Here is a 24435-nt window from a genome sequence, read left to right on the forward strand (position 1 = left end):
AAAAACCTCATGAAGGAAGTGCACTGCAGAAGATATCATGAGCTCAGCTTCACGGGACCAATTGCTGGAGGAAGGCCACAAACGCACCTCCTTTCGACCGAATTTGAGGAAAAGTAGAAGGTGGACCATCCGTACTCTGTGCCTCTGAATGAGCCAGGGCTGAAGACTTTGCACGTTTCGTACGTAAGGTCAAATCGGTCATATTTGTCCGCCAGAATTAACTGCGCAAGTGTAAAGGAGGAGGGTCGCGTGAGTCTGCTATGACGCGGCGCCACTTGTCCAGAGTTGGTTAATGAGCAAAGGCTCGACTCACTGCAGTGGGCATCGGGTACAGTCGCAACGTGTGGTCAAAGTCCCATGCGATCGGTCGGACCTGTTGTGGCAGAGGGCACAGGTGTGCTTGATCGAGGATGGTAGATACCAGCTGAGGATGAGCACGGCGTAGCATCAGTAGCCATAAGCATTCGTGGATTTGGATCGCACAGGAGAGCATGAAGTGAGACTCACGTATTTACGCAGATCGACCCCTTCCTCCTCCTGCTGCTCATCTTTGATCTGGACGACATTTCTCAGCATTCTTGCCATTAGGTCCTCGCGGAAGATGACGACCTCCTGGCTAAAATAGCGTATCCGGCACGGGTTGGTGGTGAAGTGGATGTTGTTCGGCGCCATGTCGCGTAGCTTCTGAGTCATCGACGCGGGTAATGGTCGCTTTGGGAGCAGCTTCGATGGGAATGGGTCGTTTGGGCCGGGAACAAAGACAAAGTGCGACGTGCGAAGGACGTCAGGAAATGCTTCTATGATGTCCGCTAATCGCCCGAATGCGTCTGGATGCGTCCGTGCGGAGTGTTTTGTCAGGGGGGACCTTGCGCCTGAACTTGACGAACCAGCGTGTGCAGAAATCGCACAGTACTCACCGGTATATCGCTTCACTACGTCACCGGTGCCATTCACGTCGCTGCAAAAGTTGCCACAGAGGACAAATACAAAAGGAACGAACTTGGCATCGACATAGCCTTGCAGCATTGTCTGAAAGTTTGCGAGCGTCTTAGGATGATCGAGGTGCAGGTCGGAGATGACGACCATGCACACTTCGTGGTGCATTTGCTCGTATGACTTGAGTACTTCCTGGCAGCGGTCGAGGGTGTATTAGATGGCCACGGCCTGTGCATGTGTCAGCGATGCAGCGCTCACCTCATCCTTCAGAGTGATCGACCCGGTGCCCAAGAAATCTACGTGCCCGTACATGGCCCTGGAAGTGATAAGCCAAGATGTTGCATGTAAGCTGGTGGTACATAACAGGCCATGGTTGTGGGACCTTTCGCCGCCGTCTCCTCACCGTGCTTCATGCCGTGGCTCGCTCGGCGGGTGACCGATGGCAAAGACCTTGAGCCGATCAGAGTAGGTATATTCGCCTTCCACCAGGATGATGCAGCCTTCGGTGAAAATACCTTCGCCGGGGATCTGTGGCCGATCGCAAGAGCAGAACAGTAATCCATTCAGCGCACTCCAGCATGAGATGCCGATGTGACGACACGACTCACTGCTTCGCTGAGGTCCAGCAAGACTACCCCGTCCAGGTCTTCGAGTGCATATTGTCCGTCGTCCGTGGTGCACAGCAGGCCCAAGAGGAGAAAACGTTGCCCTTGTCGCCCGGCGAGGTTCTTAATGGAAGTGAGCTATCATGAAGAGTAAAAACGTAGGAGATGAGCATCTGCCAAACACCTTGCTTGCAAGTTATACACCTCGCTAAGCGGGCATTGGCGCACCTTCATAAACTGCTCGCGTTCCCGCCCTTTGCCTAGCGCCAATGGTGGAAGAAAGTTCTCGTTGCGCAGGACGATGTTCTTGACGACGCTCAGACGCTCCCTCAGCACGGTGGGTCGGGCTACGGCCAGTGGAAGAAACGTCCCTCGAGCGGCTCTTTGAAACAAGCGTTGAGTGTCAGTTTCGTTTGCTGCGTCACAGTCGAAGAGAATACTGCGGTTAAACCCACTTGTCAAAGTTCTTACGGTGAGGATCAAAGACGTTTCGTGGCATGTCGAATGCACCGACGACTTTGAAATAGTTAGCAGGATCCGGCCCTGCGCCTTCGCTAAGTTTCTCTCCATCGTGCGTGTATTCAATTGTGCCATTTTGCGCGCCTTCGAATCTGTTGCCACCAGAGGCGGCCGTGGCGTTCCCATTCTCCTCGGAGACCATCATCTGCTGGTAGACGGCTTCGAGTGCAGCACGGGTGACGAGGGACGAAGACCCTGAAGGTTATATGTGGAGGTAAGCACCCGCTTAATTTGCCCAGGTACAACCAGAAGAGAGTGAAAATCCCGACTTACCCTCCGAGCCTTCCTTGTACTGCTCGCCATTGATAAACTCCTTTGCTAGGAACTCGATTGCGTCGTCCCACTGGCTCTGCTTATGGTTCAAGCCATGATGATCGAATGCCTCCGCGATGAAGGTCAATGCAGACGCGTGCAGCTGCAGGTTGTACTTGCGCGTAAAAATGCGTACGATGGACTTGCGCAGAGGGGCTGTGATGTCCGGCATGGTCGGCTCGTCTCGTTCGTCGTTTGTGCTTCGATGGTTAGAGCGGGAGGCAAGGATATCACGCCGTCGCGTCGCTCCGTCGGCATAGGGGAACTGCCAGAATGAGTCCACGATTTTGCTCGTCCAAGTGGAAGACGCACGTCGCAGCAGGCTATTATCGGATTCATGTGAGGAGGAGATAGTTGCGAGCTGAAAGTGCCGTCGCCATCATCACCGTCATTCACCACCATTAGCTCGATTCTCTCTGTTTCGCGTCGCGTTGGAGTAGATTGATTTCCTCGCGTCGCGTGCAAACGGCCACATCGGCGATCAAAACCACCCTGTCGGCCATTTTCTTCCCTTGATGGGCTTTACAGACATAGTCTTGACACGGCCCCCACCCCACCCGCCGCCACTTTTGTAAATCCAACCGATTACCCTTATAGCGGCTTGCAGCAGCGTCGGGCACAACCGCTGGCGATCTGATGGAAACCGCGAAGAAAGCAACGCTCACATCCTATATCCAATCGAAGGCACCCTCAGACGACGCTCGCTTTGTTCAAGAGCACAGGATTCTCGCAGCAGACAGGAGGTCATGAGCAGTAGTGTCATCATGGCTCCTTCTCCCGTCATCAATGTGAGTTGTCCCTTCTCCATGCGACCTTCGTGGCGCTGGCCTGCTGGGCTCCATCTTGGAGGCTATTGAAGACTGACGCACGCACTATCTCTCTCGCTCCCTTTTCACGCCAACAGGTCGTCCGATACTCGGCCCTGGTAGGCGGAATTGCATACGGTATCGTTCACAGGAGGACGCTGCAGGCACGAGAAGATGCCAAGGCGGCAGAGCGAGCATACAAGCACAAGGAGGACTTAATAAGGCAGGCCAAAAAGGCGTACGCCGATAGGCTCGTCGCTGCGAATTCGGGCTCAGGAGGTGCGTTCTTTTCCTTTCTCGGATCGATCCCTCTCGCTATCGGCATACTTCTCGGAGGGTGATTGAGCCGGACGCACAAAGCAAAAGCGAATAGATGACTGCCGCCCTTCAGACCAATGGCGAAGCCACTCGTTGCTGGGAATGGATGCGTCAATGGCACGGCAACGTGCGGGATATGTCCAAGCTGTGGTACCATGCGCATGCTTTTGCATACCGGACACTATGACACTGACACGTTGCTCCGATCCTCTGCTGTTCTTCACAACAGTCGTCACCAACCCAGACGACCCAAAGTTCGATCTCGAAAAGTTCTTGGTACACCTCGAAAAGCAATTATAGACTCCAGTCTCGTGCCCTCTCTCCCTCTCTCTACAATTTCAATCGTACCACATTGTAATTCCAACCAGGATACCGCTCGAGCTATACGTGGTTCACATTCTCGAAGTGCTCCAGGGGATGGCATGGCATGCATGTTCTTGTGACTTGGCCGTATCCGGAGGTATTACGCTCAAGCGCACGGGGAAGAGATGGGGGTTGCTTGAGCAGTAAGAGCATATTTCATGCATCATCAGAATCCGCAGCCGTCTGGCGCAGAGTTCATCTTGCACGAATAGGAAGGCGAAGAGAGACGATGTTATGAAGCAGTGCTTACGAACAAGAGCATAGATGGATTGAAGATGGCCGCCGGATGAGGCCAAATCGAGGCAAAGCTGTTCGGCGCCTTTTAAGAAACCCCGCGCCTTCCTAGCGTTCCGACTTGTGTACCCTGTGTATTGGTTCGTCATCAAGCATGCATGCCAAGATATCATTGCAGTTTACAGGCTGCTGGTGTCCAGAGCAGGTTCGGGTTGTGATGAATGAAAGAGTGGTTGTCTTTCGATTTGACTCGGATGCTGAGGGTCGGCCACTGCGCGACTCTTATGAGTCCACTGCGGCGTGGCCAGAGTCTGCTACTTCCAAGCGCGAAGCTCTCTCTGCCCGCTCCGCCTCGATCCTTCCAATCGGAATTCTTCCACCCCGCTTCGACGGGGGAGATGCATTCGACAAGTACACGACATTGTACACTTCCTTCTTCAACATCCTTTTGGTCGCACCAGGCCAGGCAGAACACACGAGCGAAAGAGACACGCTTTCGCAAAGGGGCTTCTGCGTCATTACTAGCCAACCAGCCAGACTGCCCGCTCTTCTTGGACTTTCGAACGTCCGCGGCCCTCATTGATTCTCAGCAGCGATACTTATCAGTCTTCCGTCGCAACATGCCTCTCGATCAGGAAAAGCTTGCCAAGCTGCAAGCTGCCAGCCGAATCGGTGCGTTTGCGACGCGAAAAAGATTCTCTCATCTGGCTTTTAACCGCACACATCGCTGACGCTCGTGTTGTCTGCACTACAAAAAATCCATCCTCAAATCCCTCCATGCGTTAATCCCATTGACGGGAATTTGACCTACCACACGCACACGCACACGTGCTCTATGCTCTGTGACTACAGGTGGCAAGGGCACGCCCAGGCGGAAAGTCGTCCGCAAGCCAAAGGCGCCCGGCGGCGATGACACCAAGCTGCAAGCGGCGCTCAAGAAGCTCAACGTCCAGCCAGTGAGCGGCATCGAGGAGGTCAACATGTTCAAGGAGGACGGCAACGTCCTTCACTTCCAGGCACCCAAGGGTGAGTCATTGCTGGATGTTAGGATTTTTTTCGACTGCGACTGCCACACTCCGCAGACAAGAGAGCAGACGGTCGTCTTCTTTCCGGTTCTTTGGCCTTATCTCACAATTTTTCTTTAATTCATTTTTCTTTCCTTGACAGTTCACGGCGCTACTGGTGCAAACACTTTCGCCATCTACGGCCAGGGCGCCGACAAGGAGCTCACCGAGCTCGTCCCGGGAATCATCAACCAGCTCGGCCCAGACTCGCTGGCGAGCTTGAGGAAGCTTGCGGAGAGCTACCAGCTCATGCAGGGTGCAGCAGCAAGTCAGCAGGCCGGGGGGGAATCAAAGGACGATGACGACGTCCCCGATGTGGTGCGTTTCTTCATGATTCGTTGTGAAAAGAGCGAAGGGCGAGCGGCGGCCAGTCCACTGAATTAGGTTGCGATCAACGTCATGCAAAGTGTGGCATTAGGCGCAGCCTATCACATATGCCCTGCTCGCCTGCACGGACGATACCACCCTTAGATTGTTGATGATACTGACTCCATTCTCCCCTTCCGCAATGCAGGCCGGCAACTTTGACATTGACGAGAACAAGCCGGCAACTGGCGAGACTGAGGTCGACAAGCTCGACTGATTAAATCGCACGTATGCCGATGGCCCAAGGTAGAAGGCAAATCATCCGATCTGCATGCACCCTATCTGACCCACTGACCGACCGGGCAGCGCAGACGTAGTGTAAGCTGTTGTCGCGCAGGGAGACTTTCAATGTGTACTATCAACACTTTTCGTTGCAAAATTGAGCGTAAGCTACGGCTCCAAGAAGCAAGTCATGCGAAGGTGCTCGATCACTTTCTTGGTGTTGAAGGTGCACGGCATGGTGCATTCAATTATGATACAAGCGAGAGAAGCGACAATAAAGTCCATGTCTAGTCGTTTTAGTCATTCTCTGCAATGAGCAACGCAATGAGCACAAGGATGATCGTCGTTGGCGCAGCCAAAAAGGTGTATGCGATGACTGGTGGGGAAAAGTATCAGAGTCCTTATTCCCTCTTGCTTCAGTCATAACGCATGCAGGGAAATACTCACAGAGAGTCTTGCTGATCAGTCTCTCGAAGCCCGAGTCGCCACCAGCGCTTTGAGTTGTGATCTGCGCAAGCGTCAGAGCGGGAGGGCTGCCGACAATCAGGCACGCCGAAGCAATAAAGACTGGATCGTCGACACTGGGGGCAGCAGTAACAATTGCGCCCGTGTCAGTTGAGAGTTGCAAACGAAGGCATGCGCGTCACACAGCTCATAACTTACACATTGTCTGTGAGACAATGTACCCAAGTGGCAGCGAGATTCAATTAGCGCAACACCCTCATTACCACTAGCTGACGCACCTCAGACTCACAGTGTGTCGAAATTGCATACCATGCAACAAGGGGGACCAGTAATAGCGGCGTGACGAACATGCGGGATAGGATGGCAACAGCAATCGTCTTGTTCTCCTCTTTTCTCTGCATCGCGCTGACGCGCTTCGCGAACGCTGATGAGGGAAGCGACGCACGTTCCGCGCCCACACTGTTGCCAGTTGCATCCGTGTCGTCTCGATATGGCTCATCGACTGGATCGGCACCACGCCGCTCAACCGAGTCGAGCACATCCACAGACCGTGTGCTCCGCCATGGATTCCAGGAAGAGATGCGCCACCCGTTGCTCTCGCCGTGCTCGCTGCCCGTGACAGAGTGCAAGCTACCTGCTGCCGAAGGCCTTCGGCTGTCGGAGATGTTCTCCGAATGCTCTTCAGTGCCGGCAGTGAATGGCCCAGCAGATGGAGCCGCTGCCGATTGCGATGTGATTCCACCCGCGTCCCTCTCCTCCAGTGGGACGTGGAAGTAGCTTCCGAGACAGATCAGGGTGAGTGGGATGCTGCAGCCACCGGCCGTCTCCAGAGCGCCAACGACGGGTTCCATGTTTCGGATGGTATGCTGCAGCGGGGGGATGAGAGTGACGACAAGCGAGAGCACAGCGGCCCACAACGGCGCAGTCATAAAGCTATTCACCACTTGGAGTGGTGCGAGCACAAACGAGCAGGCAGCACCGCAGCTAGGTCTCTCTTTCGTTCCTCCTAAGAGGGCCTGTGAATGGTCGCCTTCATCGCCATCATGGTCCGGCCATCGATCGTGTTCGTTGGTGAGCTCATTGTCTACGGCAGCAGGCGAATTTGGAAAGCTGACCGCCCATCCTGGAGGCCCAGATCGCTTCTTAGTCGGCCTTTGCGCCACTCTGCTAGCGCCGCTGTTGACTGCCGAGTCATTCCTAGCTGATGTATGGCCGTCCGGAATGGCATGCGCTCCATCATCATCGGAGTCGATGAGTCTACCCACGCGTACACCTTGCTCCAGAGTGAGCACCTCTCTCCCCGCCGGCAGGGCCTCGTCCACCGAGCTGAGCAGCTTGGCACCGACGCTCCATCGCAAGAACATGCCCAAGGTTGAGAAGAGCACGAGGTAGGTCAAAGCTCGACCCAACCTGGATGTATATACTCGGGGATGCCCGTCAGCGGAGTAGAAAGGCGTGAAGCTTGGCCATCTTGGTCACTCACATGGAGTCACTGGTGTCTTCTGGCTCCCCCGGGTCCTCCCAGTGGAGCATCGGTACGGTTGCAACGAGTGACTGCATCAGAGCGACGGGCAAGGAGTTGGAGTTTGGAGAGATGGCGCAGGCGACGGCAAAGTTGCGGTGCGCACGGGAGATGCCAAACAGCTTCGAAAGAAGTAGAGCAGTGAGGGTAGAGACCTTCGGCAAGATGGCGAAATTTTTCAGTACAGACTGATCATGGTGAAGCATACCAGCGATCATACCCACCAAGCTGACAAGGACAAAGCCTACCGGAACAACAGCCAGCTCTACCAGCCTTCCTGGGGTTAAACTGAATGCGACTTTGGAGAAGAGAAGGGCCGGTGTGAAGATGGAGACATTGAGCTTGTTGATTTTCTGCGGAGGAAAGCAAAATTTGATCACGGTGAGGCGTTGGAGGAGAGTCGAGACGACTGAACCGCCGGTAAGGATGGAGAACATGAGGGTGCATGCGACTTACCGTCTGCGTCTTCTTATCAATGATGCCTCTGCGAGCCATGACGTACCCAACGGTGCTGATCAGAGCCACCTCCAAGATGGAGAAGGCGGTGACCTTGATGAGCTCGAGGACAGGGGCATTTGCGGTATGCCGGCCGGTGGTGAGGATGGCCTGGTGATCCTGCACTGCGAACGCCTGCAGGATGGGTGACACATGGTGCGGCATTGTCTGTCTGCTTCGACGAGGCGAGACGGCTGTCCGATTCTTTATGCAGGGTGATAGTTTGCTAATAGCTGTTGATACCCGCTGGTCAGCGGATTACTTCTTTAGCCTGTGAGGAGCTATCAATGGGAGAGTGAGCTACGGGGTGCATTAAACTTCGAAGTGCGCAGTCACAGCTAGCCCCCGATCGGTATCATGTATCGCATGTTTCTGTACATGTGGAGAGCGAGACTCGAGAAGAGTTGGATCGAGTTCGTGATTGAGACGTTGCTTGGGCTGTGCGCACGGGCCAGCGCTTGGCATCTGCGCTTGCGAGCATCCGCGAGTAGGGTTGCGCCAAGAAGGTCACCGAATCAATCACCTGACCCTGAAGTGAGAGAAAGTGGGCTGCAAAGTCTCATCGCTTGGCGCTCGAGCTTGGCCGTCGACATGGCGAAGCCATCGAAATCCAAACCCAAGACTTCTCTCAATCGCGCCGACGACGAACGATGGGCGCGGCGAGTGCTGCTCAATGTTCAGATTTCATCATCTGCCAAAGCACCCTGCGCCCATCTTTGCTGTGCAGATTGAAAGGCTCTTTTGACCTCCAAAGGCGGATGACTTGGCGGCGCGGCGATGGCAGCACGGCACGAGGCACTCAAACCGTTCCTTCGGGGTCAATGGTCCGCGTCCGCCCGCAGAACGGCGAGCATTCGCCCCGGGCCTGCAATTTTGTCATCGCTACGTAATGCTCATGCTTTCACGACTGCACCTGATCAGTCCCAGCAGCGCTCCATACGGCTACCCCGAACTCTGAGACAGGCCGTAGATCAAGTTGAGCAAGGCCGACATTCTGGTGAGGAGCAAGAGATCACCGTCAAAGGATGGATCAAGAGCGTGCGCAAGCACGCCAAGATCACCTTTATCGACCTCGATGATGGCACGCTGCTTGGTGGACAGACCCTACAGACCGTTCTCAAAGGGTCGGCCAAGGATGTGATCGAGTGAGGCCTTCCCAACGATTAGAGAGATTAGTTCATAGGTCCGGGCTCTGACCGAAACAAGCGTGTGCTCCCAGCGCTACTTGGACGGTTGGTGCGGCAGTACAATTGGTTGGAACACTGATCTCAGCGAGACCATCGCAGGGCTCTCCGGGCCCTTCGTCAAAGCCAAAGCTGATCGAGCTCGTAGTCTCCGAAGGTCGCCTGCTTGCCCCATGCGACAGTGCTGTATGTCACAAGGGGCCATATGTCCCAATTCACAAACTGATCTTACGACTTCCTTACGCACATTTGACAGGTTTACCCATTGAACACCTTTCCGAGCGTAGAAACGCTTCGACAGGCTGCTCACTTGCGCTTTCGACGGAGCCGGGACGCTGCGGTGCTACGAGCGCGCGACAGAATCGAAGCTGGCATTGCCCAGTGGTTCACAGTGAGGGTTGATGTTTCGAGAAGATTGAGGCCCCTCACTGCGCTGATACTGCATTCTCCTGTTCTTTTGGAACTAGAGGAACGATTTCACAAAGGTCACCGCCCCCGTGATCACCAGCTCGGACTGCGAGGGAGCCGGTGAGGTATTCCAGGTTATCGCAGATGCCGAGCTCGCGGATTCTCGAGAGCTAGGTAGAGCACCGTCATACGCGTTCTGGTCAGGGTCGCCTGCCTACCTCACCGTGTCCTCGCAGCTGCACCTAGAAGCGCTGAGCCTCGCATTGTCCCGGGTATGGTCCTTCACGCCTGCCTTTCGTGCTGAGCACTCCGCCACCAACCGCCACCTGGCGGAATTTCGTATGTGTGAAGCAGAAATGGCATTCACCGACTCACTCGGTGACGTGCTTGATTGCGTACAAGGCGTCGTCGAAGCGGCCGTGCGTAGCGCGGTGCTTGCGAATGGCACGCATGCTGCACACCCAGATGCAGCCACGTTATTTGATCGGGACGACTTCGGAGCGCACCTTCGCGCACTGGTTCAGAGCGGCGATGACAGCGCACCTTGGCCACGAATCAGTTATACAGAGGCTGTCGATAGAGTGAACCGACATTTCAACACTTCGTCGCTATCGTGGGGAGATTCTCTTTCATCCGAGCAAGAACGGTGGTTGGCATCGGAAATCGGCCAAGGCCCGCTGTTCGTTACCGACTATCCGGCCAGTATGAAGCCATTCTACATGCGCCTGAACGATGCGAAAGCTGCAGGTGCTACAGGCCCTACAGTCGCATGCTTTGACCTTTTGATTCCTGGCCTAGGGGAGTTGGCGGGTGGCAGTTTAAGGGAGGAGCGAGAGGAGGTGCTACTCGAGCAGATGCGGGGGAAGGGTCTCGTCTCAGCCTCGACGCAGGAGCACCTTCGATGGTATGCGCAGGATCTGCGTCGGTACGGAGGCGTAGCACATGGCGGGTTCGGGATTGGCGTCGAGCGCCTCGTCAGTTGGATTACCGCCACGGACAATGTGCGCGACTGTGTGCCCTTCGCGCGAACACAAGGTCCTGTACGATTCTAGCTGGTTCACAAAGGGCCACCGCAGGCTGCCGAACCATTGAAAATGGGAAGATGTTAGACACATGATATATAGTACAGCTGCGAACAGCCAGATTGCAGCAGTTCGCAGAGTTCTGTCCTGCCGGTTTCTCGTCAGGCCTGACACTTGACTCAAATCTCAATCCGTGCAGGGTCAAGTCTCTTCCCGTTGGTCCGCCTGTCAAGTCATTGCAATGCACAGAAATGCTTGTTGTATCGGTGTATAGGTCTCAAGTTAAGATGTTCGCTCACGGGGTGACACTCTTCATATACTGTAACTGTGATTTCTCGGCCGAGAAGGCCCTCCGCTTTCTCGGTTTGCACTTCGGATGTCCATGCATTTGAGAGGAACATCAGACCCTTATTCAGCTTTGAGACTATCGCTCTCATCTTACCTCGTAAAATATTACATGGTTGTAGATCTCCACTTCTCTGTCGAGCTCGTCAAGCTCCTCCGAGCCCAGGAGTCCAACCTTCTACTTCACACCCATTTTGATGCCATTACCACTGGCACGTGATAGGTAGTCAGCCGGGGCGTTTGGAACAACCAAGCTCTTTCGCCTGCGGGCTAGCAAAGGGCGTCAGCCACAGGTACGGAGGATGGCGACGCTAGAAAGATCTCGGCCTGTTCGCGAGGCGCTGCCACCTGCAGTGTTGGAGGAGGCCTATGCGGATGCTGTTAGCAGAGAGGCAGAAAGGACACGATTGCTCGAGCACCTCATTGTACCCCTCGGTGAACCGAAGTTGGCCACCACAGCAATCACCACAGCATCGCTGCCCGAATTGAACTTAGCCTCGCTCCTCACCACGACCTTAACAGCGACCCCGCCTCAGCAGCACACCGTGGACCAGCTGGAATACCCCCGCAACGCTGCCAGCTCTCTTGTTTCTCCCATAGCCAGAGACCTTGTCGAAGATGGGGAGGGAGAGGAGGAAGAGGAGGAGGAAGTCCTCGAAACGCTCAAAGACGAACATGAAGACATCTTCCAGGATGCTCATGAGGCTGATTCTGACGTGCAAGTGAGCCTTTTTCTTTATGCTGCCGGTGCTTCTGGCAAATCAGAGTCTGAACTTACGTGTTCGCTCGCTGCTTCAGACCGATGTTGGCCTTCAAGTTATCCAGCTATCGTCCGCAGTCCTCGATACTATGGATCACTTGCTTGATGCCTTGCAAGAGACATGTGCTTCCAATTTCATCAACGATGCCCGCAGATCAATCGCTACCATCAAGAGTCCCGCTGCAGAGGACGATCAAACAGCGCTTCAATCATTGGAAGCATGTACGCATGCCCTCCAGCAGATATCCAATTCGCCATATCTCAACGAAGATGTTCTACTTCTCCGAACCCTCTACTCCCTTTTCAATGCTTTATCTGATGTCTCACTGGAACCACCGGAGGAGGGCTCTTTGACGCCTAATCAGTCGTCAAGTCCAGGGAAATTGAAAAGACGCGATTCAGGTGTTACTCTCCCCGGCTGCAGTGACGAGCTGCGAGATCCCTTCCAAGATCGCAGCGAGGTCGATGGACTCGGTGGTCTTTTGCGGTCTATAGCGTCGTTCGAACGTCATGCCGGTCATGCTCCTAGCCAGTCATCTTCAATCTGGCCGAACCATTCGATTGATTCACCCAAATCGTCTCCCTCGCAAATCGAGCTGCAAGAAACATCTTCGAAGGAAGCAACCCATCAGTCGAACCTGATGACCGACTTGACGATCGTCCTCGATCTGCTGTTTCAAGTCAAGACGCAGGTTTCCTACCGCCGCAACCGTCTTCGCAGCCAAGAAATGCAGACTTCACCAAGAGCACTCAGCCATCGAGGTAGCATCGCATCCAGCATCCTTTCATCGTCCGTAAACGCGCGCGATGGAGATGGGCCAGACGCCTCCAATGGGCACCTGTCCCGAGCTTCGCTGCTTTCCAGCACCATGACTGCTGCGGGAGGTTCGATGACAGATAGCAAATTAGAGCAATCTTTAAGCATGCTCAGTCTTGGTACGGGAACATTTGGAGAATCTTCAATTCAGCCCCCTCGATACTCTGACGAGTTGCACGGGTTCTCTTCTGACATGCTTAGCACAGCGGAGAAACCGATATGGGAGTACCAAGACTCCCGGCAAAGTCAAGAAGCCCTGCCCGCCAGCCGCGAAACGCCACTCGGCATGAGCAGCGCGCCATTGAGCCCCATCCAGGATTCTACCTCAGCGTATGGAGCAAGAACGGTTCAAGACTTGCAGATTTTGGAGGCCAGCATCGATCGCGCTTATTCTGCCATTCCCCAGCTCGCCGACCAGCGAGCTAACCATCGGCCTGGTCAGGCGCGGGAACTTGCGATCTCTACTCTACTGGACAGGATGGTTGGAACGCCCCGTATGGAGGATCAACGAGCGTCGCCGCCCAGGACTCCACCGATCTCCGGCGCGCATGCATCCATCAGCGACCACAATGCGGAGACTTCCAAAGCGGGTCGCAGTTCGTCTAGACGTCTCTCAGGTGCCAATCTTCGAAGAAGATTCTCTGTTGGCATGTTTGTATCTAGCGTGCGGGCGCAAAGCAGCATCGCGTCACTCAGCGATCGAGAAAAGGGCAAGGAGAAGATGAGTAACATGGGTGATGCAGTCTCATCGCCTCTCGCCGAGCCCTCGGCTTCAAGAACTGCAGCTCATGCGAGAAACTGCTCAGCCTCAGTAGCGCGAGTAAGTACCAAGCATGCTTCACTGCACCTGATTCAGATGTTGATTGGGTCGCGATTTTCCTGCAGGCAAACAAAGATTGTTTTGAAGAGGACATACTGCAGCTCTTGTCAATGAACAATGCAAGGTCGCGCATGATGAACCAAGATGCACCCATGCGACCGGGACCGAAGGCTAGCATCGTCTCTCCCCACGTGCAGTCTTCCATATCGAGCGTACAGTATGGGTCGGATGCGGAGGCGACAATGTCAGCAAATAACGGAATGGGATCGCAAACAGGAAGATCACTTGTCAGGAATGAGGCAAGCGCACCTGATCCTGGTAACATCATCACATCAGTCGGGCCTCACGACACCCGCGATTCTGCCAATCTCCAAGGGGCACCGCAACAAGGTGAGCACTGATGCTGTTCGACCACAGAAACACCATGTAAAGCTGAGCTCTAGGCTATTCCTGCGTGTTCAGCGAATGGCAAACCAACATTGGTGCGGCTGTGATCATGGCTTGGTCGCCTGACGGGCCAGTTCAAGGGGCACTTACCGTCATTGACCCAACAACTCTAGCCATATCGCTGATCCAACCAAGCATCACGCTCGCGTTGCGCGCCCCCGAATATCTCCGTTTCGAATGTCCGCAACAAGCAGATCTCTCAACTACGGGTCGCATTAGCTTAGGCCGAGCTCGAGGCGGGGTGCACCAAGAAGAATTGATGGCTTCCCGGGTTAGAGCGCATCAATTGCGATCTATATCGGGGTTGGAATGCAAGTCGTGCGCAACTACCATCACCAGTTTCACCGACGCTTGCAGATGCTTGCCTCTCCCTTCGGAGGGCTGGGAAGAGCTGGTCGACGCATGGATGTGCCATGACGATCAGCTTCTGAATGCTACTGTTCTTCAAGGAAAATCGGCGATCAGCGGCGGAGACAGCAGCAATTCTACCATCTTCGTGTCGGACTTTTGGTTCCGCGTCCCAATTTCCCTTGTCCAGCTTGCTGAAGATGTTGCGGATCCAAACCTGGTGGGTAGTGAGCGGGAGTGGCACAGGGTCTAGAGAAGGCCGGCATCTGGCTTTCACCGATGCTCTCATTCTGCCTGTGGCACGCATTGATGGGAGTAGCGAACCGCCGTACTGGCTGGTATGCACTCTTGAATTTGTTGATGGCCACATGCAGACGGCTGATGCAAGGACCCGAGAAAAAAATCTTTAAAGAAACACCATGGAGCAGCGCTTCATTGCTCTTATGGTCACTGCAATAAGGGACACGCCTCAAAGTTGATAAATGCAACACTTTCTAACGATTGCAATTTTATCATCCGCAGCTGAACTGTCCTCACTGCAACGCTTTGCTTGGTCTTCGCTCCGACGGCAGTCCTGAATGTTCGCAATTGGCACGTCACGCCTTGTCCGCAATGTCACCTAATGGGATGGAACAATCAGACTTCGCCAGCAATATTCGCTCTTTGGTGTGCGCCATCTGCGACAATAATGATGTGCACCGTATTCGAGTGACATCAGCCGCAAGAGAAGGCGCAGGACAGGACTTCATCGTAAGTAGCCAAGTGTATTTCCCAGCCGCAACTGAATTCATTGCGCCTTTCCTTCTCCCAAAAGATATGGCTTTTTAAACGCGATACCTTCGTCGCCGCAGGCATCGTGTTCAGTGCGGTCGCTACCATTTCGTTCGTGGACGCCATAAAGGTTTTTTACAGCACGGAGGATGAGCTTGTGCAGTCATCAAGCTTCCAATGTGCAACGCTGAGCCTACCTACAAGCTTTTTTCGGAGCCTTTTGCAGAGTTTGCAGGTCAACAACATGCTCATACCGTCCCCGGCGAACGCATTTGGACGTTGGCAGACCTCCTGGCTTTGAAACCCAGGCCAATCAATCTCAGTTATCAGAACTGTATGTAGTTTTTACTTGTCGGCTCGCAAAATTGAGAAGTCCATAATAATTACAATGAAATCTGGGTAGGTGATTCTTTTGAAGTCGTTCCTCTTTTGGGCTCATACCTCGGTCCCTGGAAGCCATCGCTGCTTTAGAATAACAAAGCGTACATACTTCATATGGATACGTAGGTCGATTGCGCTACTAGTGCCTTGCTGCAAGGTAAGACGATCTGAAAGATGATGAGTAGCTTTGTGATGTAAGAAGAATGCTAAATCTTGATCATCAAGGAAGATGTCCCCGAAAATAGGTGAGCGACAATATCCAGAGCATCGCGAATGGGCCTATCTCAGGGGAAGTCATACTGAGTTGCAAGGGGGACTGCAATTGCCAAAGGTAGTAAAAAGGAGAAAATATAGAAGCAGGAGTTGTTCAGGAAACATCAAAGGATGGTCGGATCGAATCAAATGACCACTGCCGCAATTGTATACGGCCGATGCGTTCTACCGTTTGAACTACGACCTAAATTGTTTGGATATAGGTTCACAAGTCTACAGTTGCTCCCCAACAATGCGTCCTTGGGCGCGAAACGATCCAACACCGTATAGATGCACCAGCCATCTCATGAAGGGATGGGTCGTTGCGAGGAAGGTAGTTGCTCAGACCTCTTGTTGTTCGCTCCGCTACACAAACTCTGGGTGTTGCTGCTCCTTATATATATCCACAAGGTACTGACTTTCACATGTAGCCATTGTACCTTGGTCCTTGATATCGAGCCTCTCGCAATGTTCGATGATGTTCTATGGGGTATGCTGCTTAGACGTACTTTTCTTCGTTCTCTCGGTTGGCTCGCAAGTCTGTGCTGTCGCTGCTCCTAAGTCACACTTTGGCAGCCTAAGCTCATTTCGTGCAGTCGACGACACCGGCTGCCGCGCGATGCTTTTTAATTGCTTGCTCTGGGGATGTTTGGTAAATGGAACAGCCATTTTTAGGGTTGCTGTCGACCCTCTCGACCTTAGCGGTGCAGTTCCCGTGTATACTTGGGTTCAATTTCGTAGTGCTTGCTTCTTTCATGCTTTCGCTGGTATGCTTCTTTGAGTACTCAGTGCCCGAAAAACACTCTGCAGCCAAGCTGCCTCGCAAGTCTCCTCACTTGTTGCCCTTCACTCTGCCTCATGTGAAGAAAATGCAACCTTGCTCTGCATTTGCGGCAACCAGTTGATGTCACCCAGTGGGATGGAAAGCACGAAGCCGGTTATAGACTTCCTCTCTTTGCTGCTTTCCCAGTCTGAGTCACAGAAGCCTAGTAGATTTGTACTCCTGGCATGCTTTATCACGAGTTTGCACGTCCCTCGGATGTACCGCATGAACCTCTCGGCATCCTGCCAAGTTGCGGCTTGTCGGCCTTGCGCTATGTCGCTCAGTCCTGATGCCTGAGTAAGCCAAGTCGAGCCGTGTGCTTGAGTCCAAGATAGGGCAGAGATCCGCGAGCCGGAGGGTAAGAAATGCTTGGTCTTGATCGTGTCACTAGGCATGCACCTTATCCTGTGCGTTGGAGGTGGGAGTTGCGACAGCCTTACACTCTGCCATGGCGAACCTTCGAAGTATCGATATTGCTTAGGCCCCCCTAGTTAACAAAACTCTGCCGGTGTGCGTGTTGCCACTGATCCGTAGGCTGAGGCATTGCTGAAGCGGTCCGAGATCCTTGATGCGGAAGGACTTGAGCAGTATGTCTCGAAGTCAAAATACCGCCTCCTGATACTCGTTTGCGATAACAAGGTTGTCGACATAAGCCATCAAGCCTGTGAAGTTGACATCGATCGTGTGCATGTACAAGCATTAGTTGCCTTCTCCCCTGGTGACGCCAAGGCGCCGAAGGGTCGCGTCGAACTTACAGTCCCAGTTTGGCCTCCTTGCTATACTGCGCAAATGTTTTGCGCAAACACAAGTGCTTGTCGGTCGAGCACTGCACTTCGGCGGGTGGTTCTGAGGTAAACTTTCTCCTCACATTCGCCGTAAACGTAGGCAGTCTCTATGCTTAGATGGCGGAGCTGCAGGGTATTCATGGTGGCCAGAGCAATCTGTGCAGAGAGTGATCAGTCGGAAGACTGGCACATAAGTTCTGTGAAAATCTTTCACGTCGATCTGTGAGAAATCCCTGGACACTTAGTCCCACTATATACTGCTGTATGTTACTATCGCCTTCGAGTTTGACCTTAAATAGCTAGTTCGTGCCCATGTCTCGTCCAGCCTATAGCAGTCTTGCCTCAACGCGTGTTTCGTTGTTCTTGGGGCTGTTGAGTTCGCACTTGGTTGCTGTCTCCAAATTTTCAGCATCGTCGCTTCCCGAAGCTTCCGTGTAAGCGCGAGATTCTGCTGGATCGGAAGAAATAGTGGCTAATAAGTAAGATGGCGCTACGCAACAGAACTCGCCAGATTGCTTATTGGCACGAGTCGACCTTTATCAAGGCGGGTACTTGGCGCTTTTGTAAGGGTCACTCTTCCTCGAATTATTGCGTTCGTGCCTGCTGCTGCGCCAGTCGCTGTCCCTTCTCCTCGTCAGGTTCACCTAGCATGTGCTCCAATACGGCTGCTTCGGGAGCATCACTGGTAGTGCTTTCGCAGTCAACGGTTGCATGCTCCTTTTCATCAGTGCGCACAGGCCTGCCAGGTGTGTCGATAAGTTTCACGTGTCGAGACCGGATGAGCTGCTTAATACGGATATTCCAGATATGGTACGTCATGGTGCAGTCGTATCGGACGAAATGGTCCTTGAACCCACGCTCGTTCGATTTGGTATATTGCAGGGCTTTGTCACGCATGAAGTAGGCCGTTGAGCCCATTTCGCGAAGGTGGTCGAACGATATCCTGTGATTGCGGTATGCTCCTTTTAGATTCTGGGATACCGTGCAACTGTTGCGATACGCAATGCTTGCGCTGTGATTGTTAGTGTAGGTGACTGCTGCGACCCAACGCACCCCAGGGTGCCTTTCCAGCTTTGACTCACTTTTCCATGCTCAGATCGTGTTGAAGAGAGTCAGGTTAAGACGTTCGGCGCGCCTGTTCCGTTGCAAATGTATGGGGCTGACCCTTCCTATCGCATATCATATTGTCGCAGGGGTTGCTACACCCCCATGTTGACATATTCGCAGAAGGTATCCGAGCGGAGGAACTTATCCCCTTGCTCATCTCCTTCTCTAGCAGATACCGTTGTCGATGATTTCGGTAACATTCTTGCGATTTGTCAGTATATGAACCCAGACATTGCCCTTGATTTCGGCTGTGATGGCCAGAATGCAAAGCGCACCACCTGTAATATCCCTGAGCAACGGTCCGGCGACTCCTGCATGCATCTTTAAAGCGCATGCCGTCCTCGCCTTTATTCCCTTTTCGTGCAGTACAGGGAGTGGGCCGCATTTCCGAGTGCGCACGCTTCACATGCGCAGACAGCTTCTGTGACGGGCAAGACCTTCACCCTGCAGGTCGCATTGTGAGAGTCACATCCTTTATGGCCGAGGCATCGGCACCACGGCTCACTGTTTGCATCTGCACGACTGTATAGGCCGACATGTTTTGCATTACGGCGGTGGTTCTCAGGATTACAGGGAGAGCCATAGTGCCTTTTTGGAAATCTGTCCTTATGGTCAACTATGCAATTTCTACAGCCAAAGCAACCATCGCTCCATCCTTCTTGAGCGTGATAAAGCCACTAGCTTTCCGCCAGTTTGACTCCACTGACAATGATGTGGTCCCGTTGCATGCCTTTGACTTCAAGTGCACTCTTGAGATAGATGTCAATGACGACGCCCATATCGGTCTTAACACTGATTGCTCCATAGTCGCCGTTGATTACTGTACTCATTGCGCCGCCATTTGCGAGCTTGATGACGGCAGAGTCCTTAACATTGTTGGTGAGAGCAGCGCCTTTTGAGGGGCAAGGTGGTCCAAAGATCCTGTGTCGAGGATGGTATTGTCGTTGATGTTTGCTCGCTGCTGGGTAATTCTGCATATGATGAATCCCGTCATAATACCTGTCGAAGCGGCGGGTGGATTTTCGGTCGAGAAGTGACTCTGTGCACTTCTTTTCGATTGACATGTGATTTGTAGGTGGCTTTGCCTGCTGCATTTTCAGCAAGCTTTCTTTCTCTTGCCACCAAGCGTGGAATGCTTGCTGAACATGATTGTGAATGACGTCTCCCTGACATTGCTACGACGCCAGTGAAGCTGATTCTAGAGCTGTACTGCGTCGTTGTTCCCTTGTCAACTCATCGCAAGACTGCTAGTGAACCTGAACAATATTGTAGTATGAGTCGAGTCCGACATGACTGGCAAGGCAGTAGATAGGTTGCCGGCATTTTGACTCCTTGTGCGTTGAACTTACGGTACTAATTGCAACGCGGTCGAGGAACTCCTGCATGCTCGTCGCTAACCCTTTCTTGACGGTCCAAAAGTCTCTCTTAAGGAAGAAGTGGGCAACTCCTTTTTGGTTTGGTACCTGGCTTCCCAAGTGTCCCATACCTCTTAAGTTGTTTCCTCCATGCGGATCGAGCCAGTGATCTTGTCGTCAATGATAAGCGCCAGCGTCGCCAAGGCCCCCTCCTGTCTGCGCATGTATTCAGCAACGGTGCTGTCGTTGCTCAGCGGCTTCCTGGCTGTGCTGGTCACGTAGCCACACAGCCCGGTCTTAATCATCATGGCTTTGAAAGCCTATGCGTCGTAGTTATCACCATGCAGTTTCTCAATGCTGACGGTGGCACCTATCGAGGTCGCATTTGCTCCCGTCTTAGTCCTCTGCGGCAAGTTCCTTGAGTATTCAAGTCAGGCTTCGTGTTTGGGTTAGTAACCGGTTGAAGGGATAACTCATTACAACCAAGATAATTGGCTCAGATCTCTTGTTGTTCGTTGCGCTACACGAACTCTGGGTACTGTGTACAGTTCCTTATACATCCCCGTGCTGGTTTCACCTGCAACCGCTGTAGCTTGGCCTTTATTATCGAGCTTCCCTAGATGTTCGATGCGTTCTATGGGGTGTGTTATTTCGATGTGCTTCGCTCCGTTGGCTCTGTTACTTAGTGCGTCCACGTTGCCGCTGCTCTTGCGTCACATCTCACGGCAATTACGGTAGCACTCTCCGAGATTGGAGTTGAGGATCACCAGATCGCTCACCTCCTCGGGGTTGACAATGTACTCGCTGACGTGGCTTCCAGAATCCCGCCTGCAGTCGTCGCATCAGTAGGACCTAGGCTATGCACGGTTCAATTTCCCTTAGAGTGGCACGTGCGTGTCGCGCAGCAAAGTGCAGATTCGTTCTGCAGCGTGCAGCGAGAGGCGTCTTGCCAACTCGAGTAGGCAGCTCAGGAGCCCATGACCGTCCCTCGCGCTGACATGCTACGCGATACGTTGGAACGATTCCGCCTCAAGGACGACTTGCTCTATCGTGTCAATTTCCCGATATGGGATGGCGAGGATACAGATGCTATACTGGTGGTGGTCGTGCCCAACACTGAGATCGAATGCATCCTGCAATTCGTGCACGGGACCACTGCTCAAGCACGGAGACGGCAGTTTGTCCTTGCTTTCTGGCACCCCTACATGCTCCCATCTTTGGCAGCGAACGCGGCTGAGTTCACGCGCCGTTGTAAGGGTGTCAAGCCTCTCGCGGCATCGCGCCACTGCAGGTAGCGATGGGAATTCGACCTGGCGGGAGTGGGCTAACACGTTTGTGTGGATCACGGACACGTTGGCCCTACAGGCGTAGCGTCGCAGCGTCAGTGAAAGTTCTTCCCCCTGGTATGAGAAGGCATCGGGGTACGTCGCCGCCAGAGCGGTCACTCCCCTTCCCGCTAAGCGCACGACACAGCCACTGTGCTACATGCACTTTGGTTCCGACCCTATGGTCCGCCCGCGGCATTGACTTCCGATAACGCAGTGGAGTTGAAGAGCAATGTAGTCATTGACGATTTGCGGGCTCAAGGTTGCACGTTCGTACCCTCCTCTCCCCTCAGTCCGTCCGCGGAGACGGCTGTCAAAAGGGTGAAGGAGGGCTTGCGGGTCTACATGACGGATTCGTGCTTCACGGAGCTGTTGCAGGAAGGCGGCTGGCGTTGTCTATCTGACATGATCGTGCATGCGTTGAATACTATCCACTCGGAGGCAGCAGGAGTACAACCTGCCAAGATCACGATTTGGGCCGGGAAGGGTGTATTGTTGTGAAGGACGGAAAGGAACAGGTGACCATGGATCCAACCCCTGCCACGGCATGGGCCCCGCCATCGGCACATTCACCAGGGTCTCCCCCCCCTCTCTCATCTCTCATGACTTACGCTGGACTATGGTAAATGCACATGTATACACCTCATACTTGGGTGAATCTAACCACTATCCCTACCTTCGTACAGTGCCTCTGCGCATCTGGAGATTGCTCTATTGTGAGCGCCGACCGTCGAAACAGGTGAGGTATGGATTCGGCGCGATGTGCGAAAAGACGGAGGGTCAGGTGGAAGAAATTCGACTCGCGACAATCCAACAATTTTCAATGAAAAGCAATGGTTAACAACAAAAATTGGGATTGCATCGGAACAAAGGCAAATACCTATTGGTCGGTACCCATAATCAAAAAAAATTAACATCGCAAGTAGAATGATGAGCATCGTTCATGAGTTTGAACACTCGCGCGGTCCCAGTTGAACAGTGCTCTATTCTGTTTGCATTGGGTGCAAAGATGCGATCACACTGTTCCGATCGTACCTCCATGATCATGGATGAGGCGCGATAATCATCAATAATATTGGATCGCCTTGGAATAAAGAAAGTAATTTTTCAACGGCATGCATAAAAAACCAAACAGTACTTAAAGTAGCCATAGGTGTTGGTCCTTGTTCCTTAGCTCGAGGCTGATGCAGTTCTTTGCTTTCGGTGCGAAGTTGCGATTAGACCGGCCTTTGGCCGTGATGGAAAGGAAAGGACGTGGGCCATTAGCACCTGGAGTTTGCAACTTGTGTCATGAACATCGAATGGCGGGCGTCTGCTTTCGAGGTGTTGTCGCTGCAGGTGACCTGGATGCCGTGGGTGCATGGGCAGTGGACGCAAATATCCTCGATAAGCGAGTTGACCGATCTTTGATTTCGAACACAATCGCAAGCAGTTGTCACATTTCGTCCATTTGAAACCCCATTTGGACAGCATCACATAGTCAAAATGATAGTTTGGCCCAACTTGCTTCGATTACGCCCTTGTTTCATGCTCGCGTGGAACTTAGGACGGAAGGATCACGACAATGCCCGCCACGCGCTTGGCACTGGACAGCGCACCTCCAACAGTGAAATTTTCACGAGAGCGCAATGGCTTGATGCCCAACAGGTTCGCAGCTGTTCGAGCTTCGATTACAGCGAGTCCCTCGTTTCGACCCAGCGTCCCCACATAATGTCTTGCCTCTCGCTGCAAGGCAACGGAGCGCACCATCAATCTCTCGTTCAACTTTTGGAATCCGCATCCGTCATTTCAGGTCAGTCTAGCCAGGTATAGAAGCACGGCGGGGCCAACAAGTGATCCTTCTTTCGCATTCTAGGTTGGAAGTATCAGCCGGGTTTGCATCCAAGACGCGTAGGGCTGAGCTGAACGAGGTCGCACGGCGCAGACTCGCCTCCATGAAGGGCGTCAGGAGCGATGGAATTGAGTCAGATGAGGAATGCACGTTGTCCTCCTGACGATGGCAGCTTCCGGTGCATCAGTTGCTCTTGAACTGGGTCAATGTTTAGACGGCATTTCGCGCTGGAGCGACAGCATCGGAAAGGAGTGAAAAGTAGTAGAGAGGGCCTTTGATTATGGCTGATTGTGGAACGATGGAGATCCAGTCGACCGTTCAGCGTACTGTGTCTTCGTGTAATGTGTTGCTATCGGCCGAAACGGGGCGCTCGAGACCCATTTGCGTGGGTTGAGGCGCTTTCCACCGATTGAGGCATCAGTAGAGTGACCAAGGCCCAGACGGTCAGCCAGGTACCAGAGCACACATTTGCAGCGGGCTGTGGACTAGCTGCGTGTGGCCTGGCCCGTGCAGCCCAGTGCAAGCTGCAGCCGAGCAGCATTGCACGGAGCCCTTGCCGGCTGCCAATGGTTTAGTCGCGCCAGCAGCCGTTGCTGAGGAGCGAGACAAAGGGGCCAAACAACACCACAATCCACTGGCCAGGATTCCAGTCTGTTGGCTGTAGTTCTGTAGAGTTGGTCTCCATCACACCCTCTCGGGTCGAGTTGCGATCCGATCACTACCGAACCAACCCGAACGTCTACACTTACCAAATGCCGCTCCCCAGAGTCCAGCAGAGTATCTTCGTCCGGTCGACCATGTCATCGTTCGCCAGTTATGCACGGCACATTCGTTTCTCGTCTGCACTGCTGCCCTTCCACTATCCTTTAGCTGTGCAACTTACAAGCCTGGTCGGGGAAGCCGTTGACATCTGGTGGTCTCCTGATTGCCAGAATCCGCAATTCGCTTTGCGTGTAAATGCTCATAAGATACATATTGGACACTGGCCACGTGTCACTTCGCTTCCATTTCAAGCTCATCGACCACCTTACCGCTAGAGCAGGCTGGGGCTCGCTTCTCGCAGACTGTGGGACCACGGGACTTGCTTGTTTCACATGACATCATAACCTGGCAACGCAGTCCCCTCGGCTCGTTTCAGTATTATCCTGACCTTTACATCTGCGCCCAACGGTCGTCGTCTCCCATCTTCATCTCTCGTGCTCGTTGGGTCCATACGCTTCAGTAGAACTTAGTCCATCTCGGGTATCTGGTTACCGAGCGCTCAGCAAGGTTGCAGCCTAAGCCTTATACCCCGACAGGTCTGCATTCTAAGTGAGTCCTCACGTGAATGATTGCTTAGGCCAATTTCCGGGACAAATACACACAGATCCTATAAGGACGCTTGCTTGAAGAACGATTGGTGGATCGAGCGTCCCTCTTACTGTACG

At 53.4% G+C, this 24435-nt stretch overlaps 9 protein-coding genes across 9 annotated transcripts; 5 read left to right on the forward strand and 4 right to left on the reverse strand.

Annotated features, from left to right (window-relative positions):
• Positions 1 to 35: 35 nt before the first annotated feature.
• On the reverse strand, positions 36 to 2544 carry K437DRAFT_225693 (uncharacterized protein; the record flags this gene model as incomplete). The annotated part of the gene is made up of 10 exons (XM_013386887.1): positions 36 to 221; positions 314 to 424; positions 508 to 827; positions 918 to 1128; positions 1195 to 1252; positions 1340 to 1464; positions 1545 to 1679; positions 1770 to 1923; positions 1997 to 2255; positions 2304 to 2544. 10 exons carry the CDS (start codon positions 2542 to 2544, stop codon positions 36 to 38), a joined length of 1800 nt encoding a protein of 599 aa, XP_013242341.1.
• A 493-nt stretch (positions 2545 to 3037) lies between these two features.
• K437DRAFT_257530 (uncharacterized protein) lies at positions 3038 to 4221 on the forward strand. The gene is made up of 3 exons (XM_013386888.1): positions 3038 to 3160; positions 3277 to 3457; positions 3726 to 4221. The coding sequence occupies exons 1-3, from the start codon at positions 3137 to 3139 to the stop codon at positions 3794 to 3796; spliced, it is 276 nt and encodes a 91-aa protein (XP_013242342.1). The 5' UTR covers positions 3038 to 3136; the 3' UTR covers positions 3797 to 4221.
• A 492-nt stretch (positions 4222 to 4713) lies between these two features.
• K437DRAFT_248519 (NAC-domain-containing protein) lies at positions 4714 to 6002 on the forward strand (the record flags this gene model as incomplete). The annotated part of the gene is made up of 4 exons (XM_013386889.1): positions 4714 to 4765; positions 4946 to 5119; positions 5261 to 5475; positions 5672 to 6002. The coding sequence occupies 4 exons, from the start codon at positions 4714 to 4716 to the stop codon at positions 5738 to 5740; spliced, it is 510 nt and encodes a 169-aa protein (XP_013242343.1). The 3' UTR covers positions 5741 to 6002.
• Positions 5674 to 8593, reverse strand: K437DRAFT_248524 (uncharacterized protein). Its single transcript, XM_013386890.1, has 7 exons — positions 8189 to 8593; positions 7957 to 8085; positions 7694 to 7887; positions 6500 to 7620; positions 6409 to 6415; positions 6193 to 6326; positions 5674 to 6121 (listed from the first exon to the last, which is right to left on the reverse strand). The coding sequence occupies exons 1-7, from the start codon at positions 8390 to 8392 to the stop codon at positions 6042 to 6044; spliced, it is 1869 nt and encodes a 622-aa protein (XP_013242344.1). The 5' UTR covers positions 8393 to 8593; the 3' UTR covers positions 5674 to 6041.
• Positions 8594 to 8846: 253 nt separating this feature from the next.
• Positions 8847 to 10935, forward strand: K437DRAFT_248525 (asparaginyl-tRNA synthetase). Its single transcript, XM_013386891.1, has 4 exons — positions 8847 to 9372; positions 9447 to 9597; positions 9668 to 9802; positions 9879 to 10935. Exons 1-4 carry the CDS (start codon positions 9005 to 9007, stop codon positions 10869 to 10871), a joined length of 1647 nt encoding a protein of 548 aa, XP_013242345.1. The 5' UTR covers positions 8847 to 9004; the 3' UTR covers positions 10872 to 10935.
• A 362-nt stretch (positions 10936 to 11297) lies between these two features.
• On the forward strand, positions 11298 to 14953 carry K437DRAFT_274936 (uncharacterized protein). The gene is made up of 4 exons (XM_013386892.1): positions 11298 to 11908; positions 11985 to 13583; positions 13649 to 13973; positions 14027 to 14953. Exons 1-4 carry the CDS (start codon positions 11489 to 11491, stop codon positions 14629 to 14631), a joined length of 2949 nt encoding a protein of 982 aa, XP_013242346.1. The 5' UTR covers positions 11298 to 11488; the 3' UTR covers positions 14632 to 14953.
• Positions 14954 to 17888: 2935 nt separating this feature from the next.
• Positions 17889 to 18654, reverse strand: K437DRAFT_153523 (uncharacterized protein). Its single transcript, XM_013386893.1, has 2 exons — positions 18473 to 18654; positions 17889 to 18402 (listed from the first exon to the last, which is right to left on the reverse strand). The coding sequence occupies exons 1-2, from the start codon at positions 18478 to 18480 to the stop codon at positions 17976 to 17978; spliced, it is 435 nt and encodes a 144-aa protein (XP_013242347.1). The 5' UTR covers positions 18481 to 18654; the 3' UTR covers positions 17889 to 17975.
• A 372-nt stretch (positions 18655 to 19026) lies between these two features.
• Positions 19027 to 19789, reverse strand: K437DRAFT_153543 (uncharacterized protein). The gene has a single exon (XM_013386894.1). It carries the CDS (start codon positions 19589 to 19591, stop codon positions 19175 to 19177), a length of 417 nt encoding a protein of 138 aa, XP_013242348.1. The 5' UTR covers positions 19592 to 19789; the 3' UTR covers positions 19027 to 19174.
• A 2449-nt stretch (positions 19790 to 22238) lies between these two features.
• On the forward strand, positions 22239 to 23173 carry K437DRAFT_153595 (uncharacterized protein). Its single transcript, XM_013386895.1, has 2 exons — positions 22239 to 22533; positions 22610 to 23173. The coding sequence occupies exons 1-2, from the start codon at positions 22362 to 22364 to the stop codon at positions 22987 to 22989; spliced, it is 552 nt and encodes a 183-aa protein (XP_013242349.1). The 5' UTR covers positions 22239 to 22361; the 3' UTR covers positions 22990 to 23173.
• The last annotated feature ends 1262 nt before the right edge of the window (positions 23174 to 24435 follow it).

This window comes from Tilletiaria anomala, assembly GCF_000711695.1.
Source record: "Tilletiaria anomala UBC 951 chromosome Unknown K437scaffold_62, whole genome shotgun sequence".
In the NCBI taxonomy this organism is placed as follows: domain Eukaryota; kingdom Fungi; phylum Basidiomycota; class Exobasidiomycetes; order Georgefischeriales; family Tilletiariaceae; genus Tilletiaria; species Tilletiaria anomala.

Bases quoted from the DNA above. Each gene is read 5' to 3' on its own strand.
- K437DRAFT_257530 (XM_013386888.1), top strand. From the start codon at position 3,137: ATGGCTCCTTCTCCCGTCATCAAT. The intron at 3,161-3,276 runs GTGAGTTGTCCC...TCACGCCAACAG, and splicing joins CTCCTTCTCCCGTCATCAAT to GTCGTCCGATACTCGGCCCT. The intron at 3,458-3,725 runs GTGCGTTCTTTT...TCTTCACAACAG, and splicing joins TGCGAATTCGGGCTCAGGAG to TCGTCACCAACCCAGACGAC.
- K437DRAFT_248524 (XM_013386890.1), bottom strand. From the start codon at position 8,392: ATGCCGCACCATGTGTCACCCATCCTGCAGGCGTTCGCAGTGCAGGAT. The intron at 8,086-8,188 runs GTAAGTCGCATG...TTTCCTCCGCAG, and splicing joins TTGATAAGAAGACGCAGACG to AAAATCAACAAGCTCAATGT. The intron at 7,621-7,693 runs GTGAGTGACCAA...ATATACATCCAG, and splicing joins GAAGACACCAGTGACTCCAT to GTTGGGTCGAGCTTTGACCT.
- K437DRAFT_248525 (XM_013386891.1), top strand. From the start codon at position 9,005: ATGGCAGCACGGCACGAGGCACTCAAACCGTTCCTTCGGGGTCAATGG. The intron at 9,373-9,446 runs GTGAGGCCTTCC...GTGTGCTCCCAG, and splicing joins TCGGCCAAGGATGTGATCGA to CGCTACTTGGACGGTTGGTG. The intron at 9,598-9,667 runs GTATGTCACAAG...CACATTTGACAG, and splicing joins TTGCCCCATGCGACAGTGCT to GTTTACCCATTGAACACCTT.
- K437DRAFT_274936 (XM_013386892.1), top strand. From the start codon at position 11,489: ATGGCGACGCTAGAAAGATCTCGGCCTGTTCGCGAGGCGCTGCCACCT. The intron at 13,584-13,648 runs GTAAGTACCAAG...ATTTTCCTGCAG, and splicing joins GCTCAGCCTCAGTAGCGCGA to GCAAACAAAGATTGTTTTGA. The intron at 13,974-14,026 runs GTGAGCACTGAT...GCTGAGCTCTAG, and splicing joins CCAAGGGGCACCGCAACAAG to GCTATTCCTGCGTGTTCAGC.
- K437DRAFT_153543 (XM_013386894.1), bottom strand. From the start codon at position 19,591: ATGCAGCAGGCAAAGCCACCTACAAATCACATGTCAATCGAAAAGAAG.
- K437DRAFT_153595 (XM_013386895.1), top strand. From the start codon at position 22,362: ATGCAGTTCTTTGCTTTCGGTGCGAAGTTGCGATTAGACCGGCCTTTG. The intron at 22,534-22,609 runs GTGCATGGGCAG...AATCGCAAGCAG, and splicing joins AGGTGACCTGGATGCCGTGG to TTGTCACATTTCGTCCATTT.